Raw genomic sequence first — 19,647 nt, 5'->3', positions numbered from 1 at the left:
TGTGACCTCCCCTATTATACAGAACAGTTGATTATATCCCTAGATGAAAAAGTATTCTGTCAAATAATTGTTAAGTATGTCACTAGAGAAACTGAAGAATAATTGTGGTTCTCTTAAAGGCTGATGAGCAGCAGCATTGGAGTTGAGGATAGATGCATTATCTGTTTTCTGTCCTTCGAACCATAGCTTTTTTGAGGGTGGAGTGGGCATAATACACCCATTGTTTTTTGTCCAACTCATTGAGTTGCTTTCCTGTGATGTAGTATCTTGGTATTTTGCTACAGGTTTGTGTTTACATGATTTTCCCCCCTCATCTTATGTATTCTTTTTTTTTTTTTTTTAAGATTTTATTTATTCATGAGAGACACAGAGAGGCAGAGACACAGGCAGAGGGAGAAGCAGGCTCCATGCAGGGAGCCCGATGTGGGACTTGATTCTGGGTCTCCAGGGTCATGCCCTGGGCTGAAGGCAGGCACTCAATCGCTGAGCCACCCAGGTGTCCCAATCTTCCGTATTCTTAATTGAAAATACAAATAAAATGTTTTAATTTTCCAGAGTATTCATGTCTTGTTCATTGAGATGTCCAGTTTTCTTTAGCATATGTACAAAATCTCATATAGTAATAATCATTTATTTATTGGAGTGAGACTTTTTTTTTTTTTTTTTTAGGAGTGCCTGAGTGGCACAGTCGATAAACCATCCGACTCTTGGTCTTGGTTCTGGTCATGATCTCCAGGTTGTGAGATCAAGCCCTGTATCAGGCTCTGCCCTCAGTGTGGAGTCTCCTTGGGTTTCTCTCTTCCTCTGCTCCCCCCAGCCACCCCCCCAGCTCTCTCTCAAATGAATAAAATCTTTAAGAAATAATATTTTAAGTAATCTCTACACCTGACATGGTGCTTGAACTCCTAGCCCTGAGATTAAGAGTCATATGTTCTATCTACTGAGCCAGTCAGTTGCCACTGGGGTCAGACTTTGATTATTTCAAAGTCCATGAAATCTATAGGGATGTCCCCTCTTTCTGATATTAGTAATTTGTGTCTTTTTTTTTTCTTAGTCTGGCTAGAGGCTTATCCATTTTACCTTTTCAGAGAATCAGCTTTTGGTTTGATTGATTTTCTCTGTTGAATTCTTTTTTTTTTCATTGATACCTGCTGATTTTTATTCTACTTTTGATTTAATTGGCTCTTAGTTTTCTACTTTCCTTTTTTTTTTTTTAAATTTTATTTATTTATGATAGGCACACAGTGAGAGAGAGAGAAGCAGAGACATAGGCAGAGGGAGAAGCAGGCTCCATGCACCGGGAGCCCGACGTGGGATTCGATCCCGGGTCTCCAGGATCGCGCCCCGGGCCAAAGGCAGGCGCCAAACCGCTGCGCCACCCAGGGATCCCAGTTTTCTACTTTCCTAAGGTGGAAGCTTAGATGATTGATTTTAGTTTTTTTCTAATGTATGAATTAAATTTTCTGCTAAGCCCTTCTTTACCTCCCACAAATTTTGATGTTTTTATTTTATTGTAGTTCAAAAAATCCTCTAAGATTTCTTCTTTGACTCATGCATTATTTAAAGTGTGCAAAGTAGGGATTTTCCAGCTGTTTTTTTTTTTTGGGGGGGGGGGTATTTCTTTTTTTTTTTTTCTTTTTTTTTTTTTTTAAGAATTTTATTTTATTTTATTTATGATAGTCACAGAGAGAGAGAGAGAGAGGCAGAGACACAGGCAGAGGGAGGAGAAGCAGGCTCCATGCACCGGGAGCCCGACGTGGGATTCGATCCCGGGTCTCCAGGATCGCGCCCTGGGCCAAAGGCAGGCGCCAAACCGCTGCGCCACCCAGGGATCCCGGGGGGGGTATTTCTTGTAGGGATTTTCTTTTTTTCTTTTTTTTTTTTAATTTTTATTTATTTATGATAGAGAGAGAGAGGCAGAGACACAGACAGAGGGAGAAGCAGGCTCCATGCACCGGGAGCCCGACGTGGGATTCGATCCCGGGTCTCCAGGATCGCGCCCTGGGCCAAAGGCAGGCGCCAAACCGCTGCGCTACCCAGGGATCCCTCTTGTAGGGATTTTCTAGCTGTTTTTTTGTTTTTTTATTTCTTGTATAATTTCATTATGGCCTGAATGCAGACACCAAAATTTCTCTTTTAAGTTTGTTCAGGTGTATTTTATAGCCACAAAAGTCTTGGTGAATGTTCCATGTGAGCTTGAAAAGAATGTATTCTACTGGAATATTACTGGATGAAGTAATAATCTATAGATGTCAGTTAAATCCATTAGATTGTTCATGTTGGTTTCAGCTACTTACTGATTTTCTGCTTACTAGATCAGTCACAGAGACATCTTGGACTCAGATTTCTCCTTAATTCCATCAGTTTTTGTCTCACCTTACATAGTTTGACACTGTTAGGTGTATACATGTTAACAATTGTCCTGTAGAACTGACCCTTTTATCATTTATCTTTATCCCTGACAATTTTCCTTGTTTTGAAGTCTATCTGAAGTTAATATAGCTATTTCTGCTTTCTTTTGATGAGTGTTAGCCTGGGGTATCTTCATTTACTTTTTTTCTTTTTTGAGACTTTGTTTTAGAGCAATTTTAGATTTACAGGAAAGTTGACAAGGGAATATAGCCTGTACCCCCATGCATGCACCCCCCTCACTAACATTCTCCACTAGAGTGATACATCTGTTTCATCTGATGAACCTATATTGACATAGAATCACCCCAAATCCAAGTTTACATCAGGGTTTATTCTTGGTGGTGTACTTTTTTGGGATTTGGACAAATGTAAAATATCTATCCATTGTTACAGTATATAGAGTATTTTTACTTCCTTAGACATTCTCTGTGTTCCATCTCTTCATCCCTCCCTCACTCCCAACTCCTAGCAGCCACTGATCTTTCCATAACCTCTGTGGTTTTGCCTTTTTCATATTATATGGTTGGAATACAAGATGTAGCCTTTTCAGATTGGCTTCTTTTACTTAATACGCATTTAAGTTTCTTCCATGTCTTTTAATAGTTTCTATACCATAGCTTATCTATCTCCTGTAGGACTCAGTAGGCTGGGCCCAAGTTTTGGCAGTTATGAATAAAGCTGCTACGAACACTGTGTGCACAGACTCCTATGGGTATTTAATTCCTATGGGTAAGTACCAAGAGGCATGATTGTCAGATTGTATGTTGTGTTTAGTCTTTTAAGAAACCACCATACCTCTTGGTGTCTCCACCAGTAATGTATGGGAGCTCCTGTTGCTGCAGTTCCATCCTGACCAGCGTTTGGTGTCAGTATTCCAGATTGGACCATTCTAATAAATGTGTAGTGGTATCTCATTTTAATTTCGATTTCCTTGATGACATAAAATGTGGCACATCTTTTCATTCGCTTATTTGCCATCTCTATATCTTTGGTGAGGTTGAGATCTATGGCCCATTTCTTTGGTTGGGTTTGCTCATTGGATTTTAAGAGTTCTTTGTATATTTTGGATATAGTCCTTTATCAGATGTGTCTTTTGCAAGCATTTTTTTTTTCCACTCTGGTTTGTCTTCTCATACTCTTGATAACTTAACTTATAACCTATGTATGTCTTTATTTTACACTTCTTGTAGGCAGCATATATTTGGTCTTGTTTTTGGATCTACCTGACAATCTGTATGATAATCGGTACATTTAGATAATTGGCATTTACAGTGATTATTGACCTAGCTGGATTAATATCTATCATATTTGTGATTTTTCTAATGGTTGCCCTTGTTCTTTGTTTACAATTTTGCCTTCCTATTTTTGCCTTCCACTTTTTTTTCTGCGTTTTAGTGGGGTTTTAATTGAGCTTTTTTTTTTTTAAAAGATTTTATTTCTTCATGAGGGAGAGAGAAGCAGAGATACAGGCAGAGGGAGAAGCAGTATATGTCTTCTCATCTCAGTTATACTATTTTTATTAAAAAAAAAAAACAACCACCATTTTTTAGTGGATACCCTAGATTTTGTGATATATATATACAACTATTCCAAGTCCACCTTCAAATAATAATAATATGTCTTTCATGGGTAGTGTGGAGTACCTTACAACAAAATAATCATCATTCTTCCTTCCAATCCTTCACATTATTGCAGTCACTTATTTCACTTATCCATAAGCACATAAATAAACATACATAGTCAAACACAGTGCTGCTGCTGTTCTTTTGAACAGACTTGTCTCTTAGATCAATTAATAAGCAAAGATTTTTTTAATACGTTCACTTACTCCTTTGATACTGTTTCTCTATATAAATCAAGATTCTGATGTATCATTTTCTTCCTCTTATCTAAAGAGTTTAACATTTTTTGCAAGGACAGTTATACTGGCAACAAATTCCCTCTTTTGTTTTTCCAGGAAAAAAAAAAGCTTTATTTGGGCTGAGAGCTGGAGAATGAGAAGGCCCTGAGCCAGCCTACTGAGCTAAGAAGTGAGATTAGATTCCAAACCGGCAGGTAGAGCTTATGAACCAAATGGACTCCACCTCCCAGCAGGCTTACAGTTAGTACAATCGATAGAGGCTGGTGGGAAATCTATTTGCCACTAAATCACCAAAGTATGCCAGCCACCATTACAAAATGGCAGTTTCTTTTCTTCCATAATTAAATTTCCACAACCCCTCCCAACTACAAGTATTACAAAAGAAAGTTTTAAAAAAATCTAATTTTACAGATCTTAAACTCATCTTCAGCATTTAGCTCAAAGGTCTCATCAGCCTCAAAAAAATAGTTCTCCTGGTAAGCTCATCAACTAAAAGGTCTTTCCAAGTAGTTAGAAGATGGTCTTTGCTAGCCTATGGCAATTCTTTGGCCCATTTTCCCTAGCCAGTTAGGGCTGAACAGCAGAGTAAGGCTCGGGGGGGGGGGGGGGGGGGGTGAGGGAGAAGGGGCACAAGGGCTAATTTTCCCCCATACAAGATGCCATTTGAAGCTTGATGGGAGACCAGAACTGGAGAGGCTTGAGGGAAGGGTCCAGACCCTGTATTCAGTCAGAGTCACTGCTGGAAGAGGAGGAGGAGGAGGAGGAATGCTTGCCATGCTTGTGGTGTTTGTGCGTCTTTTTATGAGCTTTCTTCATTTTCTTCCGCATCTTCTTGTCCATCACCATTCCCGGTCCTCCCATGCCAGGTGCCAGGAACAGGTGGTGGGTAGGGAGGTGGGTAGGGACCCGTGGGTTGGCATCCAGGGTACCCTGGTTGTGGCGCAGGATAAGGGGGCCCGCCAGGGGCGAAAAGCTGGATTCCCCTGGGGAGCCCCTGGGGGAGTTGGATAGGGGCCCGGGGGGTAGGCGGGATTCACAGGTGGCGGATGGGCAGGATTGGCACCTCCAGGGTACCCGACGTTAGGGGGATATGGATGCGGCCCTGGCTGTCCGGCATTGGGATTCCACATGTTGGGGGCTTCCCTGCAGCCTTTACACCACCTCCCGGGCTGGACTCATCCCCGGCTCTCACTTCTCAATTTTTGTTTTGAGAGTGTTTCTCCCTCACTTTTGAAAGATAATTTTGCAGAGTGCAGAATTTTAGGTTTGGTGGGATTTTTTTTCTTCAACATTTTAAATATTTCACTCCACTCTTCTTGCTTGCATGGTTTCAAGTCAGATGTAGCTCTTATAAGGTGTTTTCTTTTTCTTCTGTCTTCTTTTAGGATTTTTTCATCTTTTTTTGTAATTTGAAAACAATAGGTATAGATGTAGGGTTTGGGGCATTTCTCCTGCTTGGTGTTATCTGCATTTCCTGGATATGTGGTTTAGCACCTGCCATTAGGTTGAAATTCTCAGTCTTTATTGTTTCCAATATTTGTTTGTCTTCGTTATTCCCATTGTGTGTATGTTATACCTTTTGTTGTTGTCCCACAGTTCTTGGGTATTGTTTTTCTGTTTTGGTTTTGACCCCTTCTCCAGTCTTTTTCCCCCCTTCCTTTGCTTTTTAAGTTTTGGAGGTTTCTGTTGCAATATCCTCACACGCAAGAGATTCTTTCCTTAGCCATATCCAGTCTATTAACTAACCCGCCAAAGGCATTCTTCATTGTCACAATTTTTTTAAATCTCTGGCATTTACTTTTGATTTTCTTAGAATTCATCTCTACTAACATTGCCTATCTGCTCTTTATATTGTCTTCTTTATCCATCAGAGCCCTTACCATATCACAGTTTTAAATTCCCAGTCCAATAATTCTATCATCCCTGCCACATCTGAGTCTGGTTCCAATGCCTGCTCTCTCATCAAACTGGTTTTTGCTATGTATGTATGTATGTATGTATGTATGTATGTATGTATGTATGTAAGTATGTATGTATATTTAATCTGTTTATCTAAGTATATGTTTATTAAGTTCACTTCTAAGCCCAAAATGGGCTTAACTCATGACCCTGGGATCAAGAGTCACATGCTCTACCGACTGAGCCAGCCAGACACCCCTGTATTCTGCCTTTTAGTGTGTCTTCCTTCTTTTTCTTTCTTTCTTTCTTTCTCTTTCTTTCTTTCTTTCTTTCTTTCTTTCTTTCTTTCTTCCTTCCTTCCTTCCTTCCTTCCTTCCTTTTTTCTTTCTTTTTCATTGCTGATGAAAAGGTAAAAGGAACATGATGTACAGGTAAAAGGAACTGCTACAAATAGGCCTTCAGTAATGTCATGGTAAGGTGTGGGAGTTGGGGAAACTTTTTATAGTCTTAGGATTAGGTCTCAGTATTTTACTGAGACTCATGTCTCAGTACTGACTGAACTATAAACTTCACATGTACTTCTCAATTTTTTTCTCCCCCTTAGGTGGAATAGGATGCCTAAAGTGGGCTGGAGTTAAGTATTTCTCTCCCCCCATCCGCCGCACCCAGGTCAGTTAGGCTCTGATAAAACCCTCGTATGAGTTAGGTCCTGGTTACTTTTTTGAGAGCAGGCCTTGCTAAAAACAGGGTGCTCTGGCATATTTCTAAGTCATTTCTTTTCCCCTTCCTCTACTGGAAGCATGAAATTTTTCTTCAGTATTCACAGTGAAAAGCTGGTAGAGGTCCAGGAGGTAAAACTCACAAATGTGTGGGGGCCTTTGGAGTTTTACTCGGTTGGCCATACCGAGTCTCTAGCAATTCCTCAGTTACGGTTCAAGTGTCCCTACCCTGGCACTGATTCCCACAGAGATTTTTGTTCTGCAGGTTGTGATTCTCTGTATTCATCTGTTGGGCTCCAATCTGGGGGGCACCAGTTTGCCCTGTGACATTTCTCTTATGGACCTAAGAAAAGTTGTTGATTTTTTTTTTTTAAGTTGTTGATTTTTCAGTGTGTTTGGTTTTTGACATCTCATTCAGACAGAGTGGCAACTTCCAAGCTTACTTACATGCATGCTGGACCAGAAACCAGGAAGTTTTATCTAGCACATCTGGTTTCTGGTCCAGCATGCATGTAAGCTAGATGAAACTTCCTTAAATGTAGAAGTTCTCACTCTTGGTATTGAGGTAAAAGTGACTTTTGACTTATTAGAAACAAGTGCTTGTTGGTAGCATGTTGGATGTTTCAATAATGTAAATGTTAACTAATATTTACTAACTTTGGTAGAATTTATATGAGAACTTAGATTGAGTTATAAAGAGCAAATAGTTGCTATATCTGTCAAATACATTATCTGAAGATCTGGTATAGGGAGAAAGTAATGAAACAGTTCTAGAATCTGATTACCTATTCAGATGGTTGAATTCTGAGAAAATGACTAGAAATAATCTACTACCAGTCTTTTCCAAGATCAGTAGAGTTAGTGTTGAGATAGTATTGGCGCAACAAAATCTCTTCCGAAATGACATTTATTTATGTTGCCAGCTTAGTTATTTTTAGGAAAATCATAGGAATGAAATAATAGTCTTAATGTGTAATATCATTCAGACAATTAGGTATTTTACATTAAAGGCAATTTAATATAAACATGGAGTTGATCAGGACTTGGTTCTAAAATTTACTCCTGAGAATTAAGCCCAGCATATTCTTAAATTTCTTCTTCTAGCATATATGTCATGACATTGTATTCAGTGTGCCTAACTTAAAGGAAGTTACCATTACTGGAAGGTTACTTGGCTACTTTTGTTTCTGTCTTAAAAATATCCCTTTATCCCTATTTCCACAAGCCAGGTAAAAAAAAGTTTAAGTGGCTACATTCTAGCAACAAAAGTTCTGAGAAATCAATAGCAAAAGTAATAATCTGGATTCAGGTAAAGAATACTTAAGGTAGGGATGCCTGGGTGGCTCAGTCAGGTAAGCTTCCGACTCTTGATTTTGGCTCAGGTCATGGTCTGAAGGCTGTGAGATGGAGCCCTGACTCAGGCTCCATGCTGGACAGAGAGCCTCCTTAAAATTCTCTCGCCCTCTCACCCTCTCCTTCCCCGAGCCCTCCCTCTCTTAAAAAAATTTTAATTAAGGCAGCTGTACTAGTTAGTGAGTAGACACTTGAGAGGTACTTTGTGTTTTAAAAAGTAGTGGAGGGGCAGCCCAGGTGACTCAGCGGTTTAGGGCTGCCTTCAGCCCAGGGCCTGATCCTGGAGACCTGGATCGAGTCCCACATCGGGCTCCCTGCATGAAGCCTGCTTCTCCTTCTGCCTGTGTCTCTGCCTCTCTCTCTCTCTCTCATGAATAAATAAAGTTTTAAAATAAAATAAAATAAAAAGCAGTGGAGTCAGGTGTCTTCCTGACCTTGTCAGAGCTTTCCAATTGTTTTCATGGTGTACTTTCAATTATATTGGGCATTTAAGCATTCACCTGGTGTTTGGGGACTAGTTGGTGTTTGGGGACTTAGCACTGCCATCTGCAGGCAGGAAGTTGGCTCTCAGGAACTGACCAATTCTTTGGTGGCAGTGGCTCTTTCCTGGGGACTGGGTTGAGTGCCATTCAAGTAACAGATGTATATATCACAGACTGCACAGTTTATCCCCTGCCTCACCTTGAAGAGGTGAGGAATGATGATTTTTGAAAGGAAAGGGAGGGAAGGGTTGCCCAACAAAAAGGCAATGCAATTTTTAAAATGGGCTCCAAAGATATACAAATGGCCAATAAGCACATAAAAAATGCTCAACATCATTAGCCATCAGGTAAATGCAAATCAAAACCAGAGTAAGATGCCACTTTAAGATAGTTGTAATAAAAAAAAAAAAAAGGTGTTGTTAGGGTGTGGAGAAATTGGAACCCCCATACATTGCCAGTGGGAATGCAAAATTGTGCAATTACTTTGGGTAACAGCCTGGCAGTTCCTCAAAAGATTAATTTCCATATGATCCAGCAATTCCATTCCTAGATACATGCCCAAGAGAAATGAAAACATGTACACTCAAAAACTTGTATACAAATGTACAGCATTATCCAGAGAGGCCAAAAAGTGGAAGTAATCCCAATATCCATGTGTATCAACTGATAAATGGATAAATTAAATGTGGTATGTCCATACAATGGAATATTATCATAAAAAGGAATGAAGTATTGATACTACAACATGGAAGAACCTTAGCAGCATACTAAGTGAAATAGGCTGGTCACAAAAGCTGGTTATAATTGTATGATTCCATATATATGAAATGTCCAAAATAGGCAAATCCATAGAGGCAAAAAGTAGGTAAGTGGTTGGGAAGAGCTGAGGAGAAGGGGGAGTGGGGAGTGGCTGGTAATGAGTATGGAGTTTGTTTCTGATGACAATTTTTGATGATTTCACATGCAGTGACAAAAACTCTTAGAGCAAAAAATAATAAAGATCAATTTTGGATTGAAGAACCAAAGAATTGTGAGATTCTTTCCTTTAGGATGAAGAAAAATGACACAAGCCAGACTGCAAAAAGGCAGATTTTTTTTAAGGGATGTAATAAAAGGACATGAAAGAGGTAATATAATTCAATTACTTAGAATACTTAAAAATTCTACAGCTTCAGCAGAAATACTTTTCTTTGGTTTAAGATATTCAGAACACTATACTTAACCCAGCTTTTCTGAGAAAGGCCAGCTTTATTTCTAAATGCTTTCATCTCTGGATACAGCATTTCTCCAAACTATTCTACAGGGGAAAGAGAGATTAAATGTAATACTCTTTTAAAGTATTGTTCATCCAATATAAGAATGCCAAACGAAGCCTGTCCAATTCCCTACTGAACCATTTTCAGTTTCAAGAACGGAAATAAGAGGAAACCAAAAATGTAAACTAGGAATACTTCAAATACAGTAAGAAGATGAACAGCAACAATCTAGGATAACAGCATTAAAATGAGTACTGGGCCAAATGGATTGCATTATATAAACTCTTTGACATAAAATTAACATGAAACAGAAAATGGAGAGGAATGATTGTTTTTAGTGAAGTTTCTCAAGGAAATTGAAGATTATGAGTAACAACCTAAGTCTGACAACATGAACATGGATTTTAACAGCTGAGAGAGCTTGTTATAGAAGCATGAATCCAGCTGGTAGGTTATATTGAAGGTGGCATCAGGAGTTGAACTAAAAGATTTAGCATTTTTTTAAAAAAAGATTTTATTTATTCATGAGAGACACACAGAGGGGGGAGAGAGAGAGAGAGAGAGAGAGAGAGAGAGAGAGAGAGAGAGGCAGAGACAGGCAGAGGGAGAAGCAGGCTCCATGCACGAAGCCCGATGTGGGACTCGATCCTGGGACTCCGGCCGGGATCATGCCCTGAGCCGAAGGCAGATACTCAACCACTGAGCCACCCAGGCTACCCTAGGCCCACATTTTTAAAGTGACCTTTTTTTGTTTGTTTCTTTAGGCTATTTAAACTTTCTAATTATTTACACACCAGGACGTTTGTAAATCCCCCCCCCCCCCCCCAAATCTCTTTCAAAGAAGCAATGAGACTGACCTTTGCAATTTGACAAGCTTGTAAGATTAAGTAGGATTTGCTGAAGATGAGCTCTCTGGAAAAAATAGGAGTTGGGTAATCCATTGTCAATAATCTAGTTCATGACTGCAACAATATAATTAGACTAAACAAGATAAAAATGTATTGGTAGAGGACCACACTCACTTGGATGACTATAATCCAAAACACTGAGGATATGGAGAAACGTACTCTTACATCACTGGTGGGAATGTAAAATGGTGTAGCCACTGTGGAAAACATTTTGGCAGTTTCTCGAAAGATATATAACCAAAGATATATATCCTATATATAATCTCGAAGATATATATATATATAGTTGAAAACAGGTGCCCAAACAAAAACTTGTACATGAATGTTCGTAGGAGCATTATTCATAAGTCAAAATGTGGAAACAACCCAAACGTCCATTTGGATAAACAAAATGGGTAGAATATATTCAGCCATACAAAGGAATGAAGTACTGATACTTAAAACATGGAAGAGTTTTAAAAACATTAAGGTAATTAAAGGCAAGCCAGTCTCAAAAGGCTGAAATATCCAAAATAAAGAAATCCATTGAGGCAGAAAGCACATTAGTAGTTGCCAGTGTCTGGAGGGGAGGAGGAAATAAGGCATGGCTACTTAATGGGTCAGAATTTCTTTTTGGGGTGATGCAAATGTTTTGGAAATAGGGATAATGGTTGCCCAACGCTGTGAATGTACTAAATGCACTGGAATCATACATCTTAAAACGGTTAATCTTATGTGAATTTCACTACAATTTAAAAAAATATTTTGGTGTTATCTCAAAAGTCTTATTGTTCTCAAGTTAGTGCTAAAAAAATCACCCAATATGGTCTAGTACCTTCAATGCTAAAGCATGTGTTTTCTCATTTAGTGGGACCACATAATTTGATTACCCAAATCAGTTAAAACATCTTAAAATTGTTTCGTTCCCTAAATGAAATCTAGGTGTTTCCTTCTAGTACTAGAGTAAAATACAAAAACTTTCAAAATATTTAAATGTTTTTGAATTATGATTAGAGAATTAGTGTTGGCTATAATTTAAGAGGAAAGATTTTCCCTATTTGTGTTGTCATGTGGATTTTATGATAAACTAGTAATGCAGATCTTTAACTTGCATTAATACGGATTTTGGTTTCCCCTCAAACCAGGTTGTAAAGAAGCTCTGCCTATGTTTCAGTTTGAGAATAGGAAATCTAATGGTGTCACCCTCCACCAGGAAGATCTTCCTATGATGTTCTTTGGACCCTCTCCCTTGTACTATTTCTCAGATACATCTCCAAACTGAAACCACCACACCATTCTGATAATCAGGCCTTAGTTCTCTCAGAAAAGTCACCACCCACTGAAATACTTGGAAATTTGAATTTTGATATTCAGAATTTTAAAGAACATCACCTTACAGCCAGAAATGATTTTTTTGCTAATAATTTATGAACTACCAGAGCATACCTGCAGTGGATACTATTGAAGAGTTCATTTAACAGGACAGTGTTCTATATAATAGCCTTTTAAAATCAATAACATGACATTTTGCAATGTTAATTCCTAAGGCAAAAACTTGTGACATCATAAAATGGGTTCACCAGAGAAAGAGGTCCTACACTTTCCACACTTTATTAAATGCATTTAAAAATCCAAATGTAAAAGAAAAGTTCAATCACAAAGATGGCTTTAAGCACATAAACATTTCCGAATAACATTTCATTCTAACTCATGAATACAAGGTAATTCTGGTATCCTATTTGTTCAATTTTCTTAGTGTTCCCCACCTTTAGACTCCAATTATACTAATATTTCTGTATACTGGAGATATGATCAGAGTATATGGCAAATCACAATATCCTACACATTGTACTATTCTGAAGTGCTGGTATATAATCTGATCATACTGCTTAGTTAGTAAATATAAAATTTAAAGATTCAGGACATGGAATGCTTAATGTGAGTAGTTCTTCTGACCGAGTTCAATCTAGTTAGCCATAGTGCTAATACAGAATCCGAAGGTTTTCCTTATGGGTATGAGTATGTTACACTTTCTTCTTTCAAAATGTTTCTCAACTTTTTGCTTTTACAAACTTTGTTTTTTCTCAAGTTATTTTAAGGTCCTGTCAACATGTTTGAAAGCAGACCAAAAACACATTTTAAAAAGGAAGAAAATATGTATTTTGCAAAAGAATGAAGATTCTGGCTTTGATATATTCATGTATTTGTAAACTGATGTTAAATAAAATGCTCTCAAAAATGTTATTTAGGAAGGCACAATTCGGTAGCATCAATTTTTCATTTATAGCTTTTTCTAAATAAGATCCCAAGAAACTGCCACTTTTAATTTTTCCCTTCCAGTATTTTAAGTACTTCAAGGTTCAAACTGAACTAAGTAAAACTCATTTTCAAACTTGCTAAGAGTTAACAATACATTGGATAGTGAATGGAATATGAAATACAGCCTACTTTATCAAAAAGACAAAAGTTATTATGGTACTGGGTTTAGAGATTAGTAAAGAATTTGGGACAAAAGCTCTCATGACTGGAAAATTAGAACTCTTCTTCATGTAGATGGGCTTTTAATATCTAAGCTATAGAAACTAAATGCCGAAATATGAGATGAAACTAAATGCAGAAATATGAGATATTATAGTTATCCTGAACATCAAAAAGTAACAGCTAAAACATTACAAATTAGGTATGGTATTAATTGAGTTAGAAGAGCCGTTACCACCCTAGGCTAGAAACTAATCAGTAAAACTGTAATTTCTAATTTTAAAGTCTGGCTTCATATTTAAATTCTTTTTACAGTATATAAATTATATATACAATATTTTCCTATAACTCAAATTATAATGCTCAAGTCTATGAAAAAGTTTATTTCAGAAATGCTCAAAAGCCCCACAACTTTCTCCTTTTTATAAAAACCAACAATTTCAAAAATACTTCCAACACAGAAATGCTCAATGGTTCACCCAAAATGTCAAGCCCCATCAGTAGGCAGTTTCACATAAAGTAATCTATTATGCTGTCCTCTGGAATATCATATGGTCAAATACCCTATTGATTTATGAACATCTTTCATGGGCAAGATTAAAGAAAACGGGATCAGGTTGATTATGTTGCTATTTACTTTGAATACTAAATTGTGCTTGCATCCTAAAAGTTCAAATGAGCTACAGTTAAAGAATACAAATGTCCATTTGTACCATACACTAAGGAGTAAAATCCTAAAAATAACAATGAAAATGGCTTATGAAAAAGTAAAGATGAGAAGCAGTAACAATTGGTGATGGCATATTTTAATTGTTAAAGCTCTAAAGTTGCATTAAATTGCTAACCAAGTTGAGGTAGAGGTAGACTCTAATGTTACTCCTTTCATGTGTTAGACACTGGCTTCTCACTTTAACTGGTATGCATTTCCCCCTAATTATATAAACATGATTTGATTTGAAATGTGCTATGATAGAAAAATTAAAGGATCATTCAAATTTTTTTTACAAAATTCTGAACTCCTAGCTAAAAAAAAAGGTACTTATAAAAAAATGTACATAATTCAATGTTCTTCCTGGGAATTATAAATATATTTGTTTTTCCTTCAAACACAGGAAAAAAGGAAAAGTGGAAAAACTGCAAATATTATCAACAGTTGTGTAATGAAGACACTAGAACTAGAATACCATTTTGCCTTGGTGTCAGTCTAGTTTTCCTCTTTGAAGGTTACACATAGTTCTGATTCATATTAAATTCCTATTAAAGCAGACTTAAATTACATTAAACAAATCTATTTCCATTTTAAATCACATACAAGTGCTATGTGATCAGAGGGGTGAGAAACACTAGGTAAGGCCTGGTGGGTGGTAACTTCTTCATGACTAGGTAACGGAATCACCTGTTCCACTTCTAGAGCATTTAAGTCAATGAAAATGTAATCCAGGCATCCATGAAAACCACCAACATAATTTGTGTAAGCAGGTTCCCCACAAGCACTTTTCAGTTTGAAGAAATGGGAAAGGGACATATTGCACCGTTCCTCCTCCCCATTGGAAGCCCAGTCTTCGTGATCCTCTGGAATGCTGCCATTGACAACAAAATGATACATTCCTGTCGATGGGGTACTATTAAAGTCTCCACAAAATATAACTGGTATGCCAGGATACAGGTCACATGAGACATGTCGAATGTGAGCCAAGGCTACTGCCATTTGAATGAGACGAATGTACCCACCTGTGAATACAGAAAACACTAATGTTAAGAACTTTTAAATGACCAGTTACCATGATATATAGCATATCTAAAAGTCGCTAAAGGAGTAGATATTAAGTTATAACAAGAGGGATGGCTGGGTGGCTCAGTGGTTCAGCGTCTGCCTTCGCCTCAGGGCTTGATCCTGGAGTGCCAGGATCGAGTCCCATTTTGGGCTTCCTGCATGGAGCCTGCTTCTCCCTCTGCCTGTGTCTCTGCCTCTCTCTGTCTCACATGAATAAATAAATAAAATCTTTTAAGAAAAAAAAGTTATCACAAGGAAAAAGTTATTTTTTTTGGCTCTGAGGTGATGGATATTTAACTAAACTTATGGCAATCATTTTGCAATATATGTAAATCATTATGCTGTACCTATATTTAAACCTATAGGATGCAGTTATGACAATTGTCACCCAATGAGGTACAATTAATTATACCTCAAAAAAACTGAAAAAAGATGTGTGTAAACAACCTTATTGACCTTAAGTTACCCATGTTTTTTACGTCACTTGTGAAAACCACTAAAACCTACCTTTTGGATGCCAGTAGAGATGGGTATTAGCAACACATATCCTTTTAGAAGAGTCCTTTGTAGACTGAAGAACAGAAACCTAAAATAAGCAAAGTGCCAAGAATTCAGTTGTTAACTGTCAATCTCCTGAATATTTTTAAAAAATCTAAGCCTATATGATGAACCAACATTTCATAACCTACCCTGACTGGAAAGTATGATCACAATTATGAAATTTAACTTTTGCAAGAAGTTTTAGGATGCACACGAATATAGGATTCAGCATACCATGTATAAATAACTGTCCAATATATACAGCTTTGGAGCTAGACCCACCTAGATGGAATACCTATTTACAGCAGTGTCACATGGAGAGAGACTTTCTTCCTAAGTCAGCTTAGTCACTGGTTAAAGGCACTATCATCCACCTCAAGGCGGACTGTTGTATGGATTCAACTGAAATGAGCTTACACAGGTGAATGAAACACACTGGGTGCTCAAAAAAAAAGTAGCTACTCAAATCTTACTATGAACAAAACCAGTTATCTGAAAACTCTGGACAAATATAAAAACATGTTTTTAAAAACTAAGGCAGCTTATGTATTGCCTGGGTGGTTCAGTTAAGCGTCTGCCCTTGGCTCAGGTCATGCTCCTGGGGTCCTGAGATCCAGCCCATCTCCCTCTCTGACTCTCCACTCAGCAAGGAGCCGGCTTCTCCCTTTCCCTCTGCTGCTCCCCTTGTTTGTGTTCTGTCAAACAAAGAAAATCTTTAATAAAAACTAAGGCAGCCGGTAGCCCGGGTGGGTCAGTGGTTTAGCACCGCCTTCAGCCCAGGGTGTGATCCTGGAGGTCCGGGATGGGGACCCACATCCGGCTCCCTGCATGGAGCCTGCTTCTCCTTCTGCCTGTCTCTGCCTCTCTGTGTGTCTCTCATGGATAAATAAATAAAAAATCTAAAAAAACCCACAAAACAAATGGAAAGATCTCATTAAGACAAAACAAAAACAAACAAAAACCCAAAGCAGCTTAACACCCTGGTAAGTGATGATGAAATATATAATTAACTGGGTAAAAATCCTTGCCCTCCACTTGTGTGAACTTGGATAAGTAAACTTAGCCATCTGCTTTAAAATATGTCAGCACAGTGCTTGGCAAGTAGTAAGAAATTACTAGTTATTACTATATTCTTGTATTCAGCATGTGTCTCTCCCAATAGACTAAGCACCATGAAGGTCTCTTGTTAAAAGCAATCTGCAGAGTGCCTGGAACACTAAAAGTGCTCAGTATTTGCTCAAAGAATGAATGAAAGCTAACTTTTTGTGCTGAAGATACAAGAGCAAACACCCTTCAGTAAAACCTGAAGTCTTGCAGGGCCCTAAAGACCCACCGGTCTGTAAAGACCATGGCAGAGGTACTTCACCTGGAGGACAGACGATCTCTGGAGTACTCTCTCCTGCGCAGATGGGTACACCGCTAGCTTCTCCAGCAGTTCTTTGTGAAGTGGGTCGGACTCCAGGGCTTCATGGAAAGAAATGTCATGCTGGCTGAGAAGAGTGAATTTGGTTTTTCGGTAGAAAGTAGCCAGGCCTTCGTGCTGCTTGATTCTAAACACGCCTTCCAGTCCGAAGGCCTCGAGGGCCGGCACCAAGCTGTCGGTAAACACGTTGCGATCAACCTCTTGCAAACAGATGAGGTCAGCGTTGTAGCCGGTGAGCTCCTTCTGGATAAGGTTCTGACGGTAGTCGAGCTCCAGAGCATAAGGGGCACAGTACGGATACAGGACGCTCCTCGAAAACTCAGTCTGGGCGTACGTGTCGGCCAGGAGGTTGTACGACACCGTGCGGATTAGAGAGTTGTCCGTCACCTTCTTGGTGTAGAGATGCCGGTGGTCAAAGGTGCAGGTGCCAGGCCCAGCCTCCACGGGACACACGCTTTCCAACTCCCTGCTTGGCCCCAAGCGCTGCCCATTGCCTGGGGTGCAATGAAGCTTGAGTCGTAGACCGATGTCAGCATTGGACGGCGTGTAGACGCGCTCGTTGACACCCGTCTCCGTCCAACTAGGAGAGGGTGAAGAGGGAGACAATGACGAGGGGCCCCCGCCCTCAGGCTCTGCCGCTCCGGGTTTGGCTTCCTTGTACCAGCGGAAGAGGGAGCTGGCGGGGTCCCCAAATTCGAGGCTGAGCTTGGGGCAAACCGGGAAGCCGGCCATGATGTAGCGTGGCAACTGCAGCTCGGTGAAGGCCGGCGGGTTGCGCTCCACCTTGTACTTGACATCGCCGATCTGCAGCACCGCACCGTCCTGCCAGGCGTCCACGTTGAGCACATCTTCCGCCACTGCCTCCTCCCGGTAGTACAGCTTCACCACCGGCTCGCAGGCCGCGGCCGGCTCGGGCCCGGGCCCCGGCCCCGCACAGGCCACGCCGCCACTTGCATTTGGCCGGTTCTTCCGGCTCTTCTTGGCGGCAGCCGCCTTGGCGTGGCCTTTGAGGGCGTTGGTTGCGATGCGGCTGAGGGCCCGACCCAGAGGCTCGCTCTGGTCGCGCTGCATGTTCTTGTGGCTGCCGTCGGCCAGCGCGAACGACAGGCTTAGCTTAGGCTCCGAGGGCACGCAACGCACTACAGCGCGCTCCATGGCGCCCGCCGCCGCCTCCGTCGCCGCCGCCGCCGCCTCGGCCCGAGTGTGCCGCTCCACCGCCGTGCGGACCCCACGAAGCGCGGCGCGGGAGCCTGGGAGCCTCCACATGAACCTGGTAGCCTGGCGGCCGCCAAGCGTCACATAAAGACTGAGAAGGTGCAGCCTCCGGCTCGGAGATCCATTCAGTCCGGCAACTTCCGGTTGGGGCGGAGAGAGTGCCGGATGCTCCTGCTCTGCACTTTCGCCAGGCCGGTTTATCCTTTTTCCTCCCCCCTCCGTAAGCCACGCCTGTCTTTAATCCCTCCCAGTTTAATCTTTATCTTAGAATCCAGCCATAAAGCGTGGAAAATCAAGAAACTATAGAGGTGCCAGAGGGAAATATTAGATTTACTGGTTTTTTTTTGTTGTTGTTGTTTTTTTTAATCGAAAGTGCAGTTATGGGACTGAAGGCGAGGCGCGCCAAGCCGGAAGTCGCTGGGGCGTTGTCAAGGGTTCCGCTTCCCGGGAAGGAGGCGCTTTCTGTGGAGTCCAGCCGCCTGCCTCGTCCTCGAGCGCCGGGACGTTACGCTGCGCGAGGGCGTGGAGAACTCCTCGGGGATTGCCGGCCTGGCCGCGGCCGTGGGAAGCGTTGCCCAGCTCCTCTCCACAGCGGTCTCACTGCTGCTCGTCTCTTCCGAGGTGTGGGTGCGTTCGCCTCAGGCTGACCCAGCGCAGACCCAGGGAGGCCCTCTTTGTGGTACTTCGTAACCACGAGCGTTATCCAAGAATGACCCTGGAGGGAGCGGAGACGGCTTCTGTGGTTACGAGGTCCGGAGTGATTAAGTTCCCTGCTCAAGGTCACCCAGACGAGGCGGGAGACTGAGAACGGCCAGTAAGAGGAAATGAGAAGTGTAGCTTCACTGGGCAGCAAATGCAGAAAGTATTTCAAGAGTGATTTTTGTGTTGCATAGAATGAATAATCGGTGATTACCTGAAAAAAAAAAAAAAAACACAATACAACCTTGAAGATTCAAAGACAAATTGAGAAATCACTTATGTCCGTAAATGATCTATTTGTATCCACTGTTACCTTATCCTACAACTAGAATGCTTTTCTGGAATTCTAGCATGAATGATTTTATATTTATTCATGAGGGACGCGGAGAGAGAGAGAGAGGGAGGCAGAGACACAGGCAGAGGGAGAAGCAGGCCCCATCCTGGGTCTCCAGGGTCACGCCCTGGGCTGAAGGGAGGCGCTAAACCGCCGAGCCACCCGGGGATCCCTGAAAACAGGCATTTTGAACTGTGTTCTAAAAGGATGAATTTTGCAATTACTTGAAATTTGTATTTCTGTCCTCCACTCCTCCCACCTACCAAATATTTAATACGGTGACTGGGTACTGATAGTGTATATGCAGTTCGAGGC

General features: G+C 40.6%; 1 protein-coding gene and 1 pseudogene across 1 annotated transcript; both read right to left on the bottom strand.

Annotated features, from left to right (window-relative positions):
- Positions 1 to 4,898: 4,898 nt before the first annotated feature.
- On the bottom strand, positions 4,899 to 5,544 carry LOC121495800 (annotated as a pseudogene).
- Positions 5,545 to 12,464: 6,920 nt separating this feature from the next.
- Positions 12,465 to 18,459, bottom strand: PDE12 (phosphodiesterase 12). The gene is made up of 3 exons (XM_041763780.1): positions 17,028 to 18,459; positions 15,629 to 15,707; positions 12,465 to 15,078 (listed from the first exon to the last, which is right to left on the bottom strand). The coding sequence occupies exons 1-3, from the start codon at positions 18,348 to 18,350 to the stop codon at positions 14,636 to 14,638; spliced, it is 1,845 nt and encodes a 614-aa protein (XP_041619714.1). The 5' UTR covers positions 18,351 to 18,459; the 3' UTR covers positions 12,465 to 14,635.
- Positions 18,460 to 19,647: the final 1,188 nt, after the last annotated feature.

The sequence above is a fragment of the Vulpes lagopus genome, chromosome 7 (genome assembly GCF_018345385.1).
Source record: "Vulpes lagopus strain Blue_001 chromosome 7, ASM1834538v1, whole genome shotgun sequence".
NCBI classification, from domain to species: domain Eukaryota; kingdom Metazoa; phylum Chordata; class Mammalia; order Carnivora; family Canidae; genus Vulpes; species Vulpes lagopus.
This window is presented reverse-complemented; position numbering and strand designations above follow the sequence as displayed.

Excerpts from the sequence above, each read along its gene's own strand:
- PDE12 (XM_041763780.1), bottom strand. The coding sequence starts at position 18,350 with ATGTGGAGGCTCCCAGGCTCCCGCGCCGCGCTTCGTGGGGTCCGCACG. Across the intron at positions 15,708-17,027 it reads AGAGATCGTCTGTCCTCCAG|GTTTCTGTTCTTCAGTCTAC; the intron begins GTGAAGTACCTC and ends TGCTTATTTTAG. Across the intron at positions 15,079-15,628 it reads TCTCTACTGGCATCCAAAAG|GTGGGTACATTCGTCTCATT; the intron begins GTAGGTTTTAGT and ends CTGTATTCACAG.